The sequence below is a fragment of the Macaca fascicularis genome, chromosome 3 (genome assembly GCF_037993035.2).
Source record: "Macaca fascicularis isolate 582-1 chromosome 3, T2T-MFA8v1.1".
Classification (NCBI taxonomy): Eukaryota; Metazoa; Chordata; class Mammalia; order Primates; family Cercopithecidae; genus Macaca; species Macaca fascicularis.
The window spans coordinates 81,801,193-81,822,577 of NC_088377.1; the positions used below are offsets into that span (position 1 = coordinate 81,801,193).

Consider the following 21,385-nt stretch of genomic DNA (forward strand, 5'->3'; position numbering starts at 1 on the left):
ACCAAAGACACCACACACACACAATCTGAAAAGAAAGGAACATTACAGACCAATATCTCTTAAGAATATGAACACAAAAATCCTCAACACAATACTAGAAAATTAAATCCAGTAACATTGAAAAAAATTAGACATCATGATCAAGTGAGATTTATTCTAGAAATGCAAGGTTTGTTTATCATTCAAAAGTCATTAATTTTTTGTTTACCCAGAAGTCATTCAGGAGCAAGTTGTTTAATTTCCATGTAATTGTGTGGTTTTGAGAAATCTTGGTATTGATTTTTCTTTTATTTACATCTATCTGTCGTCTATCCATCTATCTATGAAAGAGAAGTGTCTCACTCACTCTGTCACCCAGGCTGTAGTGCAGCGGTGCAATCTTGGCTCACTGCAATCTCCATATCCTGGGTTAAGGCGATTCTCCTGCCTCAACCTCCCAAGTAGCTGGGATTATAGGTGTGTGCCACCACACTAATCTTTTTTTTTTTTTTTTAGTAGAGACAGAGTTTCACCATGTTGGCCAGGCTAGTCTCAAATTCCTTGCCTCAAGAGATCCACCCACCTCGGCCTCTGAAAGTGCTGGGATTACAGGGGTGAGCTACTGCACCCAGCCTGATTTTTATTTTTTATATTCCACTGTGGTTCAAGATTTCAATTTTTTTAACTTATTGAGACTGGCTTTATGGCTGAGCATGTGGTCGATTTTAGAGTATGTTCCATGAGCAGATGAGAAGAATGTACATTCTGTGGTTGATGGGTAAAGTAGTTTGTGGATGCTTATTAGGTCCAATTTGTCAAGTGTCAAAGTTAAATCTGGAATTTCTTTGTTAGTTTTCTGCCTCAATTATCTGTCTAATGCTGTCAGTGGGGTGTTGAAGTCCCCCAGTATTATTATGTGGCTGTCTAAGTCTTTTCATAGTTCTAGAAGTACTTGTTTTATGAATTTGAGTGCCTTTGGACATTCCATATTGGTTTACTTATCTTTTTATTATTGAGTTGAGATATGTATCTACAGCCATCTCTCTTCTGGATGCCAGTTTCTTATCAGGTAAATTTTCCCCATTCTGTTGTCTTTTCACACTTTTGATAGTGTCATTTAAAGCGTAAACATTTTTTATTTTGATGGCAATTCATTTGCTTTTTGTCTTTTGTTGTTTGTTGTGTTTTTGGTGTCATATCTGAGAATCCACTGACAATTTCAAGGTCATGAAGATTTATCCCTATGGTTTTTTCTAAGAGTTTTACAGTTTTAGCATTTACATTTAAGTTATTCATTCACCTTCAGTAACTTTTTTGCATTAACTGTGTGAGAGGTAGGGGCCCAACTTGATTCTTTTGCATGTGACTGTCTAGTTCTCCCAGCACCACTTGTTGAAAAGACTATTCAAAAATCCTATTCACCCCATTGACTCCTCAGCCAAGCACATACACCAAAATGTCTGAATAATCTTTTCAACATCAAATGTTCTTAGCACCCTTGCAAAAATCAGTTGACCATAAAGCCCAGGGTTTACTCCTGGACTCTGAAATCTATTTTACTGATCTACAGGTATATACTATTGTGAGTACCACATGTAAATAAATGAAGTTGGGACCCTACCTCACACACAGTTAATACAAAAAAAAAAAAATTACTAAAGATGAATCAAAGACTTAAATGCAAGTGCTAAAACTATAAAACATTTAGAAAAAACACCTGGGGGTAAATCTTCATGACCTTGGATTTGGCAATGAATCCTTGGATATGACACAAAAATCACGAACAACAAAAGAAAAAAAAAGATTAATTAAGTATTAACAAAATTAAACACGTTTGTGCTTTCAAGGGCAATATCTGAAGTATGAAAAGACAGCCCACAAAATGGGAAAAATTCACCTGATAAGAAATTGGCATCCAGAAGATAGAGATATAGATATATATCTCAACTAAATAATAAAGACAAATAAACCCATATAAAAATAGCCAAAGAGCACTATTCTATAACTCATATGGAACCAAAAAAAATAAAAAGAAAGAAAAAGCTCCAATAGTTAAAGCAATCTTAATAAAAAAGAACAAAGCTGGAGCCATTACATTATCTGAATTCAAACTGTGCTATAAGGCTACAATAACCAAAACATCATGGTACTGGTACAAAAACAGACACATAGACCAATGGAAAAGAATAGAGAATCCAGAAATAAAATTGTACACCTACAACTATCTAATCTTTAGCAAAGTTGACAAAAATAAACAATGGGGGAAAGGACTACCTATTTAATAAATAGTGCTGGGATAAGTGGCTAGCCATATGCAAAAGAATGAAACTGGACCTACATCTTTTACCACGTATAAAAATTAGAGTGAACTAAAGATTTAAATATAAGACTACAAACTAAAAAAAAAAAAAAAGAAAAGAAAAGAAAAAAAAACACAGCAGAAAATCTAAGAATCATTCTGAACATCAACCTTGATAGAGAATTTATGACTAAGTCCTCAAAAGCAATTCCAACAAAAATAAAAACTGACAAGTGAGACCTAATTAAACTGAAGGGCTTTTGCAAAGCAAAAGAAACTATCAACAGAGTAAAAAATAAAAAGACAACCCACAGAATGAGAGAAAATATTTCCAAACTATGCACCCAACAAAGGTCTAATATACAGAATCTATAAGGAACTTAACAAGCGAAAAACAAATAACCCCATTAAAAAATGGGCAAAAGATATGAACAGACACTTCTGAAAAGAAGATCTACAAGCAGCCAACAAACATATGAAAAAAACACTCATCATTGCTAATCATCAGAGGAGTGCAAATCAAACCCACAGTGAAATACTATTTCATACCAGTCAGGATGGCTATTATTAAAAAGAAAAAAAAGATAACACGCTGGCAAGGCTGTAGAGAAATGGGAATGCCTATCCACTGTTGGTGGGAATGTAAATTAGTTCAGCCACTGTGGAAAGCGGTTTGGTGACTTCCCAAAAACTTAAAACAGAGCTGCCATTCAACCCAGTAATCCCATTATTGGGTATATACCCAAAGGAATACAAATCATTTCACCTTAAAGACACATGCATGTATATGTTTGTTGCAGCACCTATTCATGATAGCAAAGACATGGAATCAACCTAAATGACCATCAACTAAATAATGAAAATGTAGTACATATATACCACGGAATACTGTGCAGTCAAAAAAAGAACAGGATCATGTCTTCTGCAGCAACATGGATGGAACTGGGGCCCATTAACCTAACTGAACTGCTGCAGAAACAGAAAATCAGATACCACATGTTCACACTTACATGTGGAAGCTAAACGAGTATGCATGAACACAAAGAAAGGAATAATAGAAACTGGATAGCATTAGGAGATACACCTAATGTAAATGACGAGTTAATGGGTGCAGCACACCAACATGGCACATGTATACATATGTAACAAACTTGCATGTTGTGCACATGTACCCTAGAACTTAAAGTACAACAATAAAAAAAAAAAAGAAAAGAAAATCAAGAGGAAATAAATGCTGGACACACACACACACACACACACAAACACACAAAAAAAGAAACTGGAGCCTACTTGAGGGTGGAGGATGAGAGGAGAATGAGGATTAAGAAACTAACTACCTATAGGATGCTATGTGTATTACCTGGGTGATGAAATAACCTGTACACGAAACACCCATGACATGAAATTTACCTGTATAAGAAATCCACACATGTACCCCTAAAACCAAAAGTTTTTTAAAAAAGTAATAAAAGACATTTTATCCTTGAAATATTGACAGGATATTATATAAAATATTTAGAGTAGTAATCTAAAAACAAAAAGATCTTCAAAACACATAAAAATTTTAAATCTAGGAAACTCTCCTAAAAGGAAAAGTAGAACAAAAATGACCAAGAAATAGATAATAATAATTTTTAAAATTGGTAAAAATGCTTGGAGATTGCAGTAGATTATAAATATGGCCCCAATTCTTCTCATTCCTACGTCTGTGTCCTTTGCCATGTAGCTATATGTAGTGTTCTTCCACTATGGGTGGGACTACCTTCCTACCCGTTTATTTTGGGCTAGCCATGTGACTTGATTCGGCTAAAAGGACATTAGTAGCTGTGATGTGACCAGAGACTTGATTCATGCTTGTGAAGCTTGGCCTGTCCATTCTGGTGCCTCAACATTCCAGACACCAATACCAGGATGACAAGGGACAGGTGAACAAATCCAGCCCAGGCCAGCCCATCTCCATAAAACCTGCGGGTTCTTGAGGGCAAATGAAGATTTTTTAAGCCACTGAGTTTTTACAGACTTTGCAGCACGTTTTTTTACCAAAATGTAACTGATGCTTTAGGAATTTTTTTGTCCTTTTATCAAAATGGAATGAAAAAATAAAATTTGTAAGATAACTATGAAACAAAGAAATGTTCTGGGCTGGTGCATTTGAAAATACACACACACACACACAACACACACATACACACACACACACATTTTAGGTTGATAGTTTGAACTCAGAGTAAGTAAACCTTCTCCCAAATCCCAATCCTGATACATTTTAAACCTGGAATAAAGAAATCTATTTCCTTGGTTAGGCTGTGTTTTCTTGTGCCTTGGCTGTATTTACAATAGGAAATCATAATCCCATAGTGTACAGTTGGATTCTGGAACGGCATATTTTTGCTGTCTGCAATGCACATTAATTCTTGGCAAGCCGGTGTACACCAGAGCTAAGTCTGGCTATCCAGCAGAGAAGGTGACAGCACAATATTGCCAAGGCCATGGCAGCAATTAGGCCTGAATCATATACCTGATAGTTTCTGTTAGTGGAGATGCCAAAGGCGGACAGAGTCCAGTTTCGAAAAGCAGCAAACTAATAATGAATAATGCAGACTGTTTTGAGAGAAAGCAGGCTTCACCCTGCCTAAAGATAAATGGGATCAGAGTAAAAGTCTCCATCAAAGAGGTTGGTCATTGTTCTTAGTAGTGGTTGTTGTTCATTAAGCTAGGCAGAAGCTGAATGCTTGAGTGGCCTCATCTGATTGGTCTTTTAGAGTCTAGTTGCAGCATTCTGAAAGGAATTCCCATTAAGCAAAAAGCTGCCATGTACTAGGAATTTTTTTTTTTTTTTTTTTTTGAGACGGAGTCTCACGCTGTTGCCCAGGCTGGAGTGCAGTGGCGCGATCTCGGCTCACTGCAAGCTCCGCCTCCCGGGTTCCTGCCATTCTCCTGCCTCAGCCTCCTGAGTAGCTGGGACTACAGGCGCCCGCCACCACGCCCGGCTAATTTTTTGTATTTTTAGTAGAGACGGGGTTTCACTGTGGTCTCGATCTCCTGACCTTGTGATCCGCCCGCCTCGGCCTCCCAAAGTGCTGGGATTACAGGCTTGAGCCACCGCGCCCGGCCGGAATTTTTACATTCATTATTAATACATTCATTCATTTGTTCAACAAATATGTTGAGCACATTTATGTACCAGGCACTATTTCAAATGGTAAGGATACAGAAGTAAACAGAAGCAAAGGTTTTACCCTCAGAAAGTTTACATTCTACTGGGCAGAGGTAGACAATAACCTCTAAGTAAATCAATTAATGCTATATTTAATATGTCACAGGGAATATTAGTCTGTTCAGATGCATGTACAGTGACAGAAAGCCCAAAACAGTAAGGATGTTAATGTTTAAAGTCTGAAGTCAGGCAGCCAGAGCAGAAAAAGCATTCCTTTGGCTCATTCTGTATTACTGCTCTGCTTCACAGGTCTCCATTGCTAAGATTTCCTCGTGGCTCAAGATGGCTGCTTCAACTGTAGCCATCACCTCTGCATAAATTAAAAGGAAGGAAGAAAGGAAGAATCAGGGATGTCCCTCCTTGCAAATTCATATCCCTGACCTTGTGGACATCTTTTCTTACTATAACTCTTTGGCCACATGTAGCTGTAGGGAAAGCTGGAAAACAGTCTTATTCCTATGTAGGCATGTTGTCAGGTAACATCCAGGTATTCTTCTGCTTCTATGAATAATTACAATCAATACTGGACACCTCTCTGAAGAGGGGACAGTTGAGCAGAGAACTGAAGAAACTAGTCTTGTGTTTTTCTTGGGAAAGAACTTTACAGCGGGGGAAAGAGAAAGCATAACATGCTCAGGTGGTGCTATGGTTTGAGCATGTCCCCCAGAAGTTCATGTACTGGAACCTCAATTCCTCAATGTGGTAGTATTGGGACATAGGACTAAGTGGGAGGTGTTTGGGTCATGGAGACTCTTCCCCCATGAAGGGATTAATGCTGTTCTTTAGAGACTGGGTTCGTTCTCAGGGAACTGGGTTAGTTCTCATTAAAGTGGGTTGTTACATAGCAAACTTGACCCCTTGTGCTTGTCTCTTTTAGCTTGCACTTATACTTCTGTGCTTCTGCCAGGCTTTCCAGCAGCACTAGACCCTCACCAGAAGCTGACCAGAGGCAGCCACCAAATCTAGGACTTCCTAGCCTCCAGAATTCTTAACTAAATGAACCTCTGTCCTTTATAAACTATCCAGTCTCTGGTATTCTGTTATAGTAACAGCAAATGGATTAACACAGGTGAGAAAATGATTGGTATATTCCTCCATTTCTTTTCAAAATACTATAAAGTATGTATTATTATCTCCATTGAAGAAAAAGACTACCTCCAGAGATGTTAACTTTTTCCAAGTTATACACGTAGTAAGTTAGTAAAAGTCTTACTCTAAATATCTTTTATTTCATCAAACCAGATTTTCAAAGAGGAGTCTGTGCATCTTTTTAAAAGAAGATAGTCTGTTTTCTCAGTAAATACACAGGAAATAAATTCAACAAAGAGTAAAGCGTGTAGGTTTCATCACACAGGTGTCCATGACATGTACTTGAAGCAAAGCTTTGTTCTTTAGTCAGTTATACATAAAGTTGGTTGAGATGATTGAAGTGGTATGGAAAGAATAAGAAACTTAAGGTCGGCCGGGCGCGGTGGCTCAAGCCTGTAATCCCAGCACTCTGGGAGGCCGAGGCGGGCGGATCACGAGGTCAGGAGATGGAGACCATCCTGGTTAACACGGTGAAACCCCGTCTCTACTAAAAAAAATACAAAGGCCGGGCACGGTGGCTCAAGCCTGTAATCCCAGCACTTTGGGAGGCCGAGACGGGCGGATCACGAGGTCAGGAGATCGAGACCATCCTGGTTAACACGGTGAAACCCCGTCTCTACTAAAAAATACAAAAAACTAGCCGGCCGAGGTGGCGGACGCCTGTAGTCCCAGCTACTCGGGAGGTGGAGGCAGGAGAATGGCGTAAACCCGGGAGGCGGAGCTTGCAGTGAGCTGAGATCCGGCCACTGCACTCCAGCCTGGGTGACAGCGCGAGACTCCATCTCAAAAAAAAAAAAAAAAAAATACAAAAAATACAAAAAACTAGCCAGGCGAGGTGGCGGGCGCCTGTAGTCCCAGCTATTCGGGAGGCTGAGGCAGGAGAATGGCAGGAACCCGGGAGGCGGAGCTTGCAGTGAGCTGAGATCCAGCCACTGCACTCCAGCCCGGCCGACAAGAGCGAGACTCCGTCTCAAAAGAAAAAAAAAAAAAAAAAGAAACTTAAGGTCAAGAAATTGAGTTTTTGAAAACTGCTTTTCTCAACATTAACTCTGTTTTGGGTCCAACTGCTTAAATTCTTTAGGTCTCGGTTTCCTTATCGTGAAGTGGGTACAACAATAGCCATTATGTAATAAAGATTAAATAAGGCCACACACAGAAAGCATTTGGCAAATTGCCTATGTTCAGCAATAATTAAAATAAATGCAGCAGCATGAATCTGAGCTCAGCTCACTTTACTTCAGAGTTTATGAATATTGCTTCAAAGCTGTGAGGAGTTCAGCTACTTATACCTCTGTCTCAACCATATGCAATAATCACCCCCAACTTTAAGTTTTCTCTCCTGCTTCTTGCCTTAGCAAAAAGGACATGAATATCAACAGCCCTTCTTCATAGGAATTCTCCAAACAGCCCATCAGTGCTTCCCTAGGAACATACTCAACACCCAGAATCCTCCTCACCCTCACAGCCCACCCAACTTCTGTTTCTCTAATGACATCGCTATATTTCCGTGTCCCAAACTCGAAGGCACCTCCTTTTCTCAAGCTCAGATCAGCCGGCTGTAAAGTTCTACTATCATGTTCTCCAATATCTCCTGTACCATGCTGCCTTCTCCATGTGCTTGGTCACAGTTTACTTCAGTTTGTCTTATTTAACTTCCTGCTAGAGAACAAAAATTTCTGTTTAATAAGCCAGTTATTCTCCTGTTTCTTTTTGCTTCCCTTTGCTCTGCCATTATTTTGCCTTTTTTTTTTTTTAACTTTAGAATTAGTATTTCCCATGATTTGGTCCCAAAGATTCTCTTCAAGTGTATGCCCCATGATTCCACCTGTATTCCACTTGCAGTCAAGCTGTTTCAAACATGGTTTGCATTGTTCTTCGCTGTGCCACTACCTCTAATGCACTCATAGTTGATTAGCTGGCTAAGCATACACGTGGTTTAAATTCCTCCTCACCCATAAAACCACCTGTGCCAATCCTTCCCCTAAAACAATGGATGTGCATTCTTCCTCTTCCTAACTCCTACTTCATGGGCTTTGAAACCTTCTTGTGGCGCTAATGGTCTTTCTTATGTAATTTTTTTTTTATTTGTGTGTCTAGCCCAGTTCTTACAGGGTTCATGCCTTATTACCCACTCAATCCCAAGACCCTGGCACTGTGTAAACATTCAGTAATGTTTGCAGGTTTAAACTGAGGTGCACAACACAGCATTTTGTTCACCAGTCTCTTAGAATAATTGTCACATCGTGTTGCATTCATTGTTATGTTTCTGCCTCTGACACTATGCTGAGTTTATTGAGATTAGAAATCACATTTTCATCATCTCTAATAAAGTGGTTACTCAATAAACGTGTGTGAATGAACAGGACTCATGATGTGAGTCTGAGTCCCCAACAACTTCAGCCATCTAAAAATATCTCCAACACTTCTATTCTCCATCTTCATTGTGAGTGAAAAGCATTCTGGTTGTTCTTACAGAAAATGTTAGAAAATGAATGCCGAATGTTTACTTTTGGTAAAGTGACAGCTCTGGGTGATACTGTTCATGACCTGAATTTCCAAGACCAGAGGCAGCTAACCAAAATGCCCAGCACGAGAATGGCATGAGAATCAGAAACTCTTCCCAGCTAATTTTGTCAGAGCAATACTGTGTTCATACAACATGATGCTGTGACAACAAATGAGATGACAAATTACACATAGCGGGTGAGGTGAAACATGCTGAGGATATGAAGGTGCACTATCTCTCTTAATAAAAACATTTCTAGTAAACAGAATTAGTTCAGTGGTTAGTAGCAGCAGCTGAATTATATCATGCTTTAAAGTAAAATGTAGAAAAAGATAACTCAGTAGCACATCATTCCATAGTTCCACATCATGGCAGAAATTATTTTATGTGCTCATGTACAAACTTCCTTCCCCATTTGTGAAAAATGACATAAACAGACTGAATTATCTATCTCACTTTTAAATGATCCACTTCATTATATGGTGATGCAATGTTAATCTGAGATGTTATGATTATAGTAATGGTTTATAGATGTATTAAGTCAAAGTTGCCACACTAAAGCATATGGTGTCACATGAGGTGATACATTAATTTGCAGCTATTCAGACAGTGGTAGCTTGAGAGCTCAAACAACATTCTGCCTCCTTTCATTTTGTTAGGAAAAAAATCCACAAACAAACCCTTCTAGGCTATTATTTATATTTTAACTTAGATGGCTATATAACACATCTATGATGGGATGCTTTGAACTTTTTTCCACTTTTATTCTTGGTTCTCAAAGTTTTCAGTGGATAACTCAAGGAAATGTAAATTCTCATAATCTTAACAATTTTCTTTAAATCATTTGAAGCTGTGTTTTCTTTATAAAATATAAAAAGGAAGGAAGGAAGGAAGGAAGGAAGGAAGGAAGGAAGGAAGGAAGGAAGGAAGGAAGGAAGGAAGGAAGGAAGGGAGGGAGGGAGGGAGGGAGGGAGGGAGGGAGGGAGGGAGGGAGGGAGGGAGGGAGACAGACAGGCCGGTGCGTTGAGTCACACCGGTAATCCCAGCACTTTGGAAGACCGAGGCGGTCAGATAACCTGAGGTCAGGAGGTCAAGACCTGCCTGACCAACATGGTGAAATCCTATCTCTACTAAAAATACAAAATTAGCTGGGCATAGTGGCGCATGCCTGCAATCCCAGCTACTTGGGAGGTTAAGGCAGGAGAATTGCTTGAACCCGAGAGACAGAGGTTGTAGTGAGCTGAGATTGCATCATTGTACTTGTACTCCAGCCTGGGCAACAAGAGCAAAACTCTGTCTAAAAAAAAAAAAAACAAGAAAACAAAAACAACAACAACGAAATAAACACCCTTTATCCTCCCTCACCCCAAAACCATAAATTGACCTGGAGTATTTCAAATTGTAAACTCTGTGCTTCCGAAGCATACTTTATTTCCTCTCCATGAGAGGAGCGTTTTTACCAAGTCAGACTTAAGCCTCCTATGTCAATCAGGTTCAAGGGAGGAGAAAAGCAAATAGGTGCTGCATGCAGCTGTTAATGGTTCCCTCCAGGTGAGTTACGAATATGCTCAGTGTCTGCAAGTACAAAGGCAGCTCACTACCAGGGCACCATTATGTACTCAATTTATGACATGCAGGGGATTTGAGGATGCATCCCTAATTGCCTAGGACAAAACTTCAGTGCCAAAAGGATAGTTTTAGCCACCCGTGGCTATTAGGTGAGTGCCACTCCACTCCAGCTCTCCTCTGTTAACTGAGCCACACACACGCGCGCACACACACACACACACACACACAAAATCATGTGCTCACACATAAACTCATGAATCTCTATTACATAGTGGGCTCTTTCATAGCATATAACAATCTTAAATCGAAAGCCCAAGAGTCTGTTCAGCTCAACTGCTCAACCTAATGACCCACCCTCAATGGAGGAAAAGAATCCAGTCAGGTGAATAAGTAAGGCTGCAGGCTTCCCACTCCACATCCATGATCCCTATCTTCCTTGGGAACAGAAACTCAACCTCATTTAAGTAGCAAAGTGCCCAGCTAAAGCAAACATTTCTTAGACAAATAAACCTAAGTACAAGTTGCTGGGTGGGACTCTGTCAGAAAGCTACTTTAAGAGGGAACAGACAGTTGGCATGTACTCTTTTTGCTTTTCTCTGCTTCTCTTAGTTGTTGCTTAGAACATAGATATGTTGGGTGGAGCTACAACAGCCACTTTGGGAACACCCACACTCTCAGGCCTAAGACCTCTTAAGGAATGCCAATAATCAGTTACCTCTGGATTCTTACTACAAGTAATGATGAATATGGTTAAGTCTATGTGGTTGATGTTCTGTTATTAACTGCTCGTGACTGTGAAAAGATCAAGGATATAAAGCAGAATAAAACCACTGACAGAAGGTATCCCAAGGGAAATTGATCACATTATCATCAAACAGAAGAAAAACACTTAATAAAGAAGCAGATTTCTTTCTCAGATACAGACACAAAGAAAGAGAAGGATGATGAAGAAATAAAAACTTTGTGAGAGCCCATCAAAAAGCTAGCTGACAAGAGGTGTCTCTCAGGAAATTAGAAATTATTTATTAAATGAGTAGGGTGATGAGGTCTCAATAGGAATGGAAAAGATGTTAAAATTTTGCCCAAAGACACGTCAACGAGAGAGCGGCTGGTGCAGACGCCATTGAAGATGAGTGAGAGTTTGCACATTCATGTTTACGGTTCTGGGATGTGCTCCAGAAGGAGGGGAGCGGAAACGGTGACCAGGCCTGCAAGCTTGGAGTCAGACTGGCTGCAGCTGAAAGACAGTTCCACCACAGGTAGAAGGCTCACTTCTTTCATTTGTCAAATGTGGACAATCATGAGATGATGCATCATAGAGCAAAGTAGCACCAGAATGCTGGGGTTCAAATCTCAGTCCCTCTGCTTACTAGATGGTAATCCTGGAAAAGTCACTCAACCTTTCTACGACTACTTTTTTATGCCTATAAAATGAAGGCTAATAATAACAGCTACTTTGTAGGACTGTCATGAGGAATAAATTGATTCATGTGTATAAAGCACTTAGAGATGGCATACAATAAACACTATATAAGAATTAGTTCTCAATATTATTATCCAGATTGCTAGATAATCTATATACCTTGCTCAGAGCAGTAGATAAGAGACTATAATAAATGGTGAAGATAAAAGCGATAAAAGATGAGGATGAGGACAATTAGGAAAGGGGAATATCTATAGGCTAGAAAGGCAAGAAGAAGGGAATATAGTGATGCAAGACAAGGGGACATATTATCACTAAGAGATGGTCCAGGATTGCGCGTTAGGACATACTCTACAGATTTTACAAGGGGTAGATTTTCCTTTGCCAGGGAGTAAAAGGGGAGGAGAGAATTTTCCAGGAGTTTATTGAGCCCAAAGGGAGGACATCCAGCAGCATTATAACCCCTTCTGCTCTGGGAGGAAACTGGCACAGGTGTATCCCAGGTGTAAACTGGGTCTAGGCTAGAGAAACTGAGAAGCAGAGAATGGATTAGGGGAGAGAAGTTTCTGCAGAAAGAACAAATAATAATAATCCTTTGAGGGTGTATTTTGGTAATGCCACAGGAAGGACAGCAGAAGAATGCATCTGAGGACCACTCTGTGACAACCTTGCAAGCTTAAAAAGAGTCCTGCAGGCTGGAGAGGGGACAGGGAGGGACTTGATGACTTCTCCAGTTGAAACAGGGCGGAGGGTCAAAAGGGTGGGAGAGAAGAAGGGAAGCGCTGGAATGAGGCCAAGATGACGATGAAGGGAGCGAATCCACCTTTCCCTGTGAGGTTGGGTCCCCAAAATTCTACACTCTAGATGCTGTCTGTCCTTCTGGGAAATCAGTTACCAATTTTGAACAAATATTTCCACCTGCACCAGACTCAGGATTGGGGCAGTTGGTGTTGGCTGAAGCCAGGAAGAGCATGACAAGGTCCCAAACTAGAGTCAGGAAAATCCTTTTAGCTAAATCCCACTAATAGAAATCCACTGTTGACTTCTTTTGTTGAAGTGATAAACCATAGACATGATTCTTTAAACTTTAATTTGGTTAGTACTTAACTTATGAACACATACAGCAGTTTATAAATACATTGGAATACCAATCTAAAGTTAAAAGCATTGTTTAACCACTTATGAGTATCGGAAAGATAATTTAAGGAACTATGACAAGAAGATCTGGATCTTGAGAAGAGCATAGGACACCAATTTAGTAAATAATGAAGGTAGAATCTGGCAGTATTAAACCTCTTGGTGAACTAAAACCTAAACATTTCAGGACCACACATATTCTATTTATTTGGTACCCCTGGGTTTTTGGACACCAAAGCCTCCAGGACTGGACTGGTTGTCCTTGCCCTCAGATTTTGTCTCCAAAATCGCATGGATGCGTGAGCGTATCGCAAGAGTAGGACTGATAAAAGACAAGGTCTGTGCTCTCCAGGAACAGAGCACTGAATTGGAACGAGGTAAGATGGTGGATATCAAACACTCTACAAACAGATCTTTTGGCAGGCAGGAGGCAAATTTATGCCAAAGAAGAGGAAAAGATTATTGCTGTAAAGACAAAAACACAAGCAAAGGGAACAAAATGCCAAGCATTGAAAAAGCCGAGAAGTCTCAAGGAAAAAGGAAGAATCATCCTGGGTGTCTATGGGTGGGAGTATTGTGTAATCGGTGATGGAGAGTGGTCCAAGCAAGGTGTTCAAGTAAGAACAGACACTGAGGTGGGATAGGGATATATTTGGAGGAGCATGAGAAAGCACCTGAGTGACCTTGGCCTGCAGAGTTGCAGTTCCTCTCAGGCCCTCGGGCTTTCCACTATGACTTCATACATCTCATACTGGGGATGTACTGAGACTGAAAGGAGAAGAAGGCGCTCCTTTCCCATGGACCTTGGACTTCTGCAAAATGAGGTCACTCCACAGCCCAGAGGGTTTGCCTCTGGGAAGACAATGCCCTGTGTGCAACGCCCTGTACCCATCCTTGTGCCCATTTGCTGACATACTGCTACTTCATACACCTGCTTCCTCTTAGCCACTGAGCAGGACACGTTTCAGATTGGGCCATAGGAAAGGCAGGGTTGACTGCCTAATGTTTTTGGAATCTGGTCTAACTATTACTGTAACTAGGTTTCCCAGTATGTTCCATGTCTCTGGGGACATCGAACAAAATAACAGCTGAGACGGTGGCTCTCAACCAGGACAATTTGCTGCCCAAAAGACATTTGCCAATGTCCAGAGACATTTTTAGTTGTCACAATTGGGGTGAGGGTGCTGCACACGCCAGGGATGATGCTAAACATCTTATATACCCAGGACAACCTCCCACAACCAAGAATTATCCAACCCAAAATGAAACAACGCCAAGCTGCAAAAACGAAGTTAAGACCACAAAGCCGAAGGTTGCTCAAGGAACATTTAAAATAGTCATGCTGCTTTTACTTAGCCTGAGGATTTCCTTTACTTTTCATGTTGAAATGTAGACTTTGCTTTGACTGGTATGTCTGTCCCTCTTACTTGCTCTCAAATTCTGATTCTGTAGTGATGTTTTTATTACTAAATACAATCTAGAATTAAATCCCCTTTTAACCAAATTTTACCTGTACCTCCAGGTCTAAGATATTTCCCTATTTTTTCAAACTAAAAAAGGCGTCCTCCTCCACAGGGCTCCATGTGGAGACAAAAGTGACCTCATCATGGATGCTAATCTGCCACACTAACTTCTCGTTAGCCTGGTCTCGCGAACGCCTCCTGATTCCTACTTCACTTCCTGTCCTTCCTGTAAGAACATGTGCTCCTGCCTTTAGATCAAGGCGACCCTTATGTTATTGTACAAATGATAGCCCATGATGCATGCAGCACTCTTGCTTGTTCTGGAGGGGTGTCTTCAATTGTCTCTCTAGGTTAGGTGTCCTTTCCCTATGATACAAGAGCCCTGGGTCTGGGGAGTAATGTTGCAGAGATCTACCTGTCTTGCTGCTTCCCAAGACCACACTTCCATTCATAAGTGCCCCAGGAAATCACCCTTTACCAAAACACTGGATTTGTCTTCCTCCTTCTTTGGTTTCTCGACTTTTCCTGGGTTTGGAGACCACTTGGCATATACGGCCCTTTCACGGAACACTCTAATTGATACCTTTTCTATGTTGCCTGCCCCGTTAGGCCTTGTGATGTCACCAGGTGTGTGCAGGGCTCACTCTCTGCACTTGTGAACACCAAAGCAGGCATAAACTGCATCAGACCTACCTCTGCATCCCCTTGCTGGGTTTCAATAAACATTTGTTAAAGAAATATTAAATGTCAAAAGCAAACAGCCTCAATTTTACCAGCAAAAGATCTAATATTGATTGACTTTTCTTAAATTGCGACTCAGATGAGAAGCAACATCACGGTTAGCATAACAACTTGATATCAATGGGCAGACATACACACTAGATAGTGGCCTATTGCATTTTTTTTCTCGGAGGCCCTTCTTCATGGATGATTGCTACAGACCAGTCACACAGAGCTTTAGGTTATCCACAGACCAGGGGTCCAAGGAACTTGTCTTTTAATACAACTCTATAATCTCAAAGTGTTTGGAAATTCACTATGTAGATAATAACTCTGAAACAAGCTATTAAAAAGATTCCCAGGAAGAACAAAAGTCTGTAGCAAGGCAGAGGAGGGGGGCTTCAGAACCCCTGGCAAAGCCAGAGCTCTCTGCCTTCCTCTGCAAAGTGGGCAAGTCTGGCTTCCTCCAGGCAGGGAGAATGTGATTGGCCCTGCACTTAGGGCTCCACTTAGCCTCGGTGAGTCCTGGAGTGGGTATATTAATCATGCTTATTATCTTCTGTATTCTAATACTTTGAAAATATGGGGACTTGCTGATTCTGGAAGAACTGCCCCTCCCAGAGCTAGGCAATTCCTAAAGATAGTAAACAACTTGCGCATAAATTCATTTTTTCAAATACAAACCAGCTGACCCAGAACACACATGATCTCTAACACCTCCTCTAAGGGGGTCTCACATGCTAAGCCACAGTCCCCCTTGCCCAGTCACCCCAGGGACAGGTACTACCAACTAGGGACAACCCCTATGCTGCATGGCCCACTGAAGTTATTCAAACTAGCAGATCTTAGACCTGCTTGTCCTATTTCACCCATTCCTTCTAATAGAAACCACAATAAAAGCCCTTGCTCATGTTTCCTTCCAGCTGCCCTCTGCCTCCTGGCTGACCTGATGCTCCGTCATGGGACGCTGTGTCCCATGCCCCTATTCTTGGAAACTGTAATATGTGATATTTTCAAAGGCAGTCATCTCCTGATCTGTTGGCCTTATGGTACTTCAATTTTTCTATTAATACACAATATTTTAAAACAATGGGCTAAGGATGAGGTGAGTGCGGGCATGAAGCAGGATGCTGGGGTGTTAATGCTCTGTTAGGAGCATGGGAATGGGATTTGGTGTCCTCTGCAGAAACCCTTCTCTGATGGTGAAGTGCATGTACCAAGGTTTCGCTGAGAACCCAAGAAAGGAACTCAAATGAGCACAGCAGGAGGGAAGACAAACAGCACAGTCAGGCAGGGATGTACTGGGCCGACTGAATCAACACACGGTGGGAAGGAAACACAGTGCCACCCGCAGATTAGGGTAGGAAGTGATTCTTGTGTATGAATCTTGCTCCCCAGACCCAGGAAGGTGGGATGAACTCAGGGAGCTCAGGGGGGGCCTGAAGTCCCATGGAAGAGCTGTTTCTCATCTGAGGCCCCATTTCTCTGAGGGCTGTGCCTGGGGCAGAGTGTGAGGTAGGGAGAGTTCTTTGGTTTGGGCAATTTCACTTCACTGTCCATTTTGTTTTTCCTCTTATGTATCTGTCCCTACTTGCCACATACATTCTTCCCTCTATATTTCTGTGGCTCCTCATTTTTCTGATTCTGACATTCCTTTTCCACTTTCCCCCCTTCACCCTGAAAGATGGTTGCTTTGTCCGAGTGAACTGCCACAGCAGGTGCAAGCCTCAGCTTCCTGTCACAGGCAAATTTGCTGAGACCTACACTGAAGTTTGAGGCTTCCTGACTGTTCATGAGGTCAAAGTCAGGACTGCAATTCAGAAGCTAAAGGTGGCTAAACCCTCGTGCTCCCCTGGTTTCACTTCACTCGGCTTTCACAGCAGGCTCTTGTTGCACCTGCCCATCCCCGGGGAAGCTGGTCTCTGAGGCCCAAGCTCTGCCCTCTGGGTCCCACCTCTGTGGGATTTCTGTAGCTCCTTTCTTCTGTTCTCCCTCTGGGCAGATGTCTCCCAGCCCAAGCCAGGGACCCTCCTCACCAGCCTCCTGCCTCTCCACGGGGAAATCCTGATACTCAGATCCCTGCCCAAATTCTGCCAAAATTTTCTCTCCAAAACACTTACCTTCTCCTGAGTTACCTCCTCAGAACTTTTCCCCACACCCAGACCCTACTCTTCCTCATTCATGTTCCTAAAAATTCATGCTCATGGAAAGAAAGGGATGGAGAGGAGGAGGAAGGAGCCCCACTAAAAGTTCTCTCATCCATCTCAGCAGCTCCACATCAGAGAAATGGGTTCTGATGTTGCTGACTCCTAGGTATGGATGCCGAAGTTTATGAAAAATCTAGTTATTGTTACGATCTATGTCATGATCAATCGTTTATTCTTTATTTCAATATTATAGAAACACACATCATCATATGTTTATTATAGGTTTATAGTTATAGGAGAATAAGCACTTTACGAATTATGTTATTTTATTTTACTTTTTATTTTTTCAGACACGGTCTTGCTCTGTCATGCAGGCTGGAGTATAGTGGCACAATCATGGTTTACTGTGGCCTTGACCTCTTGGACACAACTGATCCTCCTACCTCCTAAGTAGCTAGCACTACAGATGCACCCCACCACACCTGGATATAATTTTTAAAAATTAACTTTTTAAAAGTGTTTTGTAGGAACGGTCTCACTATGTTGCCCAGGCTGGTCTCAAACTCTGGGCCTCAAGTGATCCTCCCACTCTATCCTCCCAAAGTGCTAGAATTACAGGTGTGAGCCACCTTACCTGGCCACAAATTATTTTTTAAATTTTATTAAGTTTGATGTTTCCGTGAATAACCCACAAGCCATTTCTCGTTTAATATAGTCCTACAGTTCATATCCACTAACAGTTCATGCTCAACCCATATATCACATTATTGGAAGCAAAACTCGGAAGTAGGCACAGATTTTCCAGTATGTAGAATGCAACAGCTAGAGAAAACCTATCCCCATGTGCTTCATCCTGCTGGCTCTTGCAGCAAACTTTTGTAAACATAAATCAGACATAAATCACCCAACAATCAGGAATGGGTTATAAAACTTTATGTAGGCATTCATAAAGGTTGGAGAGCATGAAATAGTATTTTTTTTTTTGATGATACCTATTAAAGATGGGCAGTGTACATACCGAGAATAGTTTCTAGTAGGTGCATCTGACCAGTGGTTGACCCGAAGCAGCAAACAGCTGTGAGGTTGACCGTTCCAGCAGTGCCTAACTCTAAAAATGGACACTCACCCCCTACTATGTCATCTCAATCCTGAGCATTAGCTTTTTCTCCATAAATTAAAAGTTTTTAAAATTTACGTATGACTATTTACCAAATCTCTGCTTGAGAATCCTAACCTTAAAAACACTGAATAAATGAAAACAAGAGATTTATCAACATAAATGAATAAATTATTCTACGTAAGAATGACAGGTTAAACAAATTAAAAGGAAATTGAACAAGTATTTAGGCATCTTTAATTTTTTTTTAATGTTATACCAGGATGTAGCAATGCTCTCACAAATTGATAACAAAATCATTAAGATTCCAAAAAGGAAATGAAGAGAATACATGAAGGGAATTCACCAGGAAGAAATAGAAAGGATCAGTGAGCACAGGAAAGAAGTCTTTAGTCTTTCATAATCCAATGGAAAGCAACCATAACAACCCTCTCTAACCCTTATACATTGAGGGTCTTTTTCAGACTTTGATTCACTGCAGATGAGGGACATCACAGTACAGCCTTTTCATAAGGCATTTTGTGCGTAAAGAGGACATTTTGTGTCCTGTGGTCATCTTGACTCTGCAATCTTATTCTCACCCCTACCAATGTCACTACAATGAAGGAGCAATGTCCTTCTGGGAAGAGAAAAATAAAATGTCTCCCTTACAGGGAGACCGCTAGACTCTGTGTTTGGGAGTTGCTGTGTCTTTGACTAACTAGCCACAGTATTTTATCCCCTCAGAGCCTTCATCTCCTGTTTTATGCCAGCAGGTAATCGGAACATACTTGCCTCTAAGGCATCTCCAGTCATAACCCTGCATCATGCTATTGATTTCATAGTAAAGATTTAAGCAAAAGGAGAACTTCAACGCACCTATTTTTGATGTGCTGAGGAGAACCAAGACATTTGAAGCTGCCGTTGACCATTATGGCCAGTCTTGTGCAAAGAGCCTCACATTCCTCCATGCTGCAAGGAAGGGAAAGAGACAAAAATGAGCCATTTCCTGAAGAGGGGAGGCTCGAGTCAAACTTTTCAAAACAGAAAGGAGACAAGACACCATTAGGGCACATTACTTAATTTTTTATACAGAAATCTCATGTTAACCAAATAAAAAGCTTTTAAAAACAATAAAGTTTTATTTAGACAGCCAATTTTACAATTAACAAAAAATCAATATTTTTTTATACCAGGAAGATCAGCTATAAAATATATAGAAGAGAAGCATTTTGCAATAGTACAAAAATACAAAGTAAGAATAATCTTAACAAAGCAATGTGAATGTTTTAGGAAAACAAGAAAGCCTAACTAATAGGCACAAATGAAATCTGGAATCAATGGAAGGAGGCATGGAAAAAAGAAAAGAATGGATATTTTGAAAATGGAAAAACTGTTATAATATGAAAATTAGTGCAATATAAAACATTATTAATATGTTAGTGTAAATATCAAATATTACCTTAAGTGTAAACATAAAACAGAAGTAAATTAATTATATGTAAAATATAAATAAGTTATATTTTAACATAGTGTATAATATAGAATATAACACCATAAATAACATTTTAATGTGTAGCTATAATTGAAATTATATTTTGACATTTCAATTCAAAATATGTTACAAAATTGGTAATCTATAATTATAGTATTATAATAATGAAAATATATTATAATACAGATATAGTAAATCTAATCAAAATTTTACATTTATCACTCCCATGAGAAAATTTTAAAATAATTATAAAGTATATCTTTAAAATTACTTAGTGAAAGGAAGAAAAATAATGAAAGAGGAATCATGAAAGAAGACTTGCTCCAGAAAAGGTAAATATTTTCTATATAGCTAAAACAATTGCAATTTGGTAATACACTAAAGAATTACAAGGCAGATGTCATTAGAACAAGATAAGAGAGCCACAAACAAGATGTTACTATCTTATATACATAATGATTTGAATATGAGAAGATATTTTCTAAGCAGAAAAGCAATGGAAGAAGCTATTAAGGGATTTGTAGTCGTCGTGTCTTAACACAGCAAACTAGCATTTAAAACATTCCAGTCAGGCATGGTGGCTCATGCCTGTAATCCCAGTAGTTTGGGAGGCCGAGGTGGGTGGATCACCTGAGGTCAGGAGTTCGAGACCAGCCTGGCCAACATGGTGAAATCCTATCTCTACTAAAAGTACGAAAATTTAGCCGGGCGTAGTGGGGGGCACCTGTAATCGCAGCTACTCAGGAGGCTGAGGCAGGAGAATTGCTTGAACCCAGGAGGTGGAGGTTGCAGTGAGCCGAGATTGTGCTACTGCACTCCAGCCTGGGTGAGAAGAACCAGTATCTGTCTCAAAAAAAAAAAAAGAAAAAAATTCCAATAGACATACTGGGTAGAGGTTGATATACTTACTATAAAGAACTCATATATGAGTTCTTTATAGTAAAAATATAACAATAAACAAAACAAAATAAAATAATGATATAATTATTATATTATTTAAACAAAATAATAAAACAACGTAATAAAACAAATAAAACAAAATAATATAACATAATTTTATTTATAACAAAATAATAAAAATATAATAGAGAAAAAAGGGTAAATAACATGTAGAGACCATTCAAAGAACTACTCATGGGTAATAAACATACCAACAAATTATAAAATATAAACCATTAAATCAATTGATTTTAAAGCTATTTTCTTGCTGGAAAAGTGTTCATGTGTGCTTTTGTGTATTGTAGA

General features: G+C 40.0%; 1 protein-coding gene across 1 annotated transcript in view; it reads right to left on the reverse strand.

Annotated features, from left to right (window-relative positions):
* ABCA13 (ATP binding cassette subfamily A member 13) overlaps nucleotides 1-21,385 on the reverse strand; it is a 410,641-nt gene that overhangs the window by 13,428 nt on the left and 375,828 nt on the right. Inside the window, exon 44 of the mRNA XM_074036523.1 lies at nucleotides 19,525-19,617. Coding sequence (XP_073892624.1) covers nucleotides 19,525-19,617 — 93 coding nt within the window. The remainder of the gene's footprint in view (nucleotides 1-19,524; nucleotides 19,618-21,385) is intronic.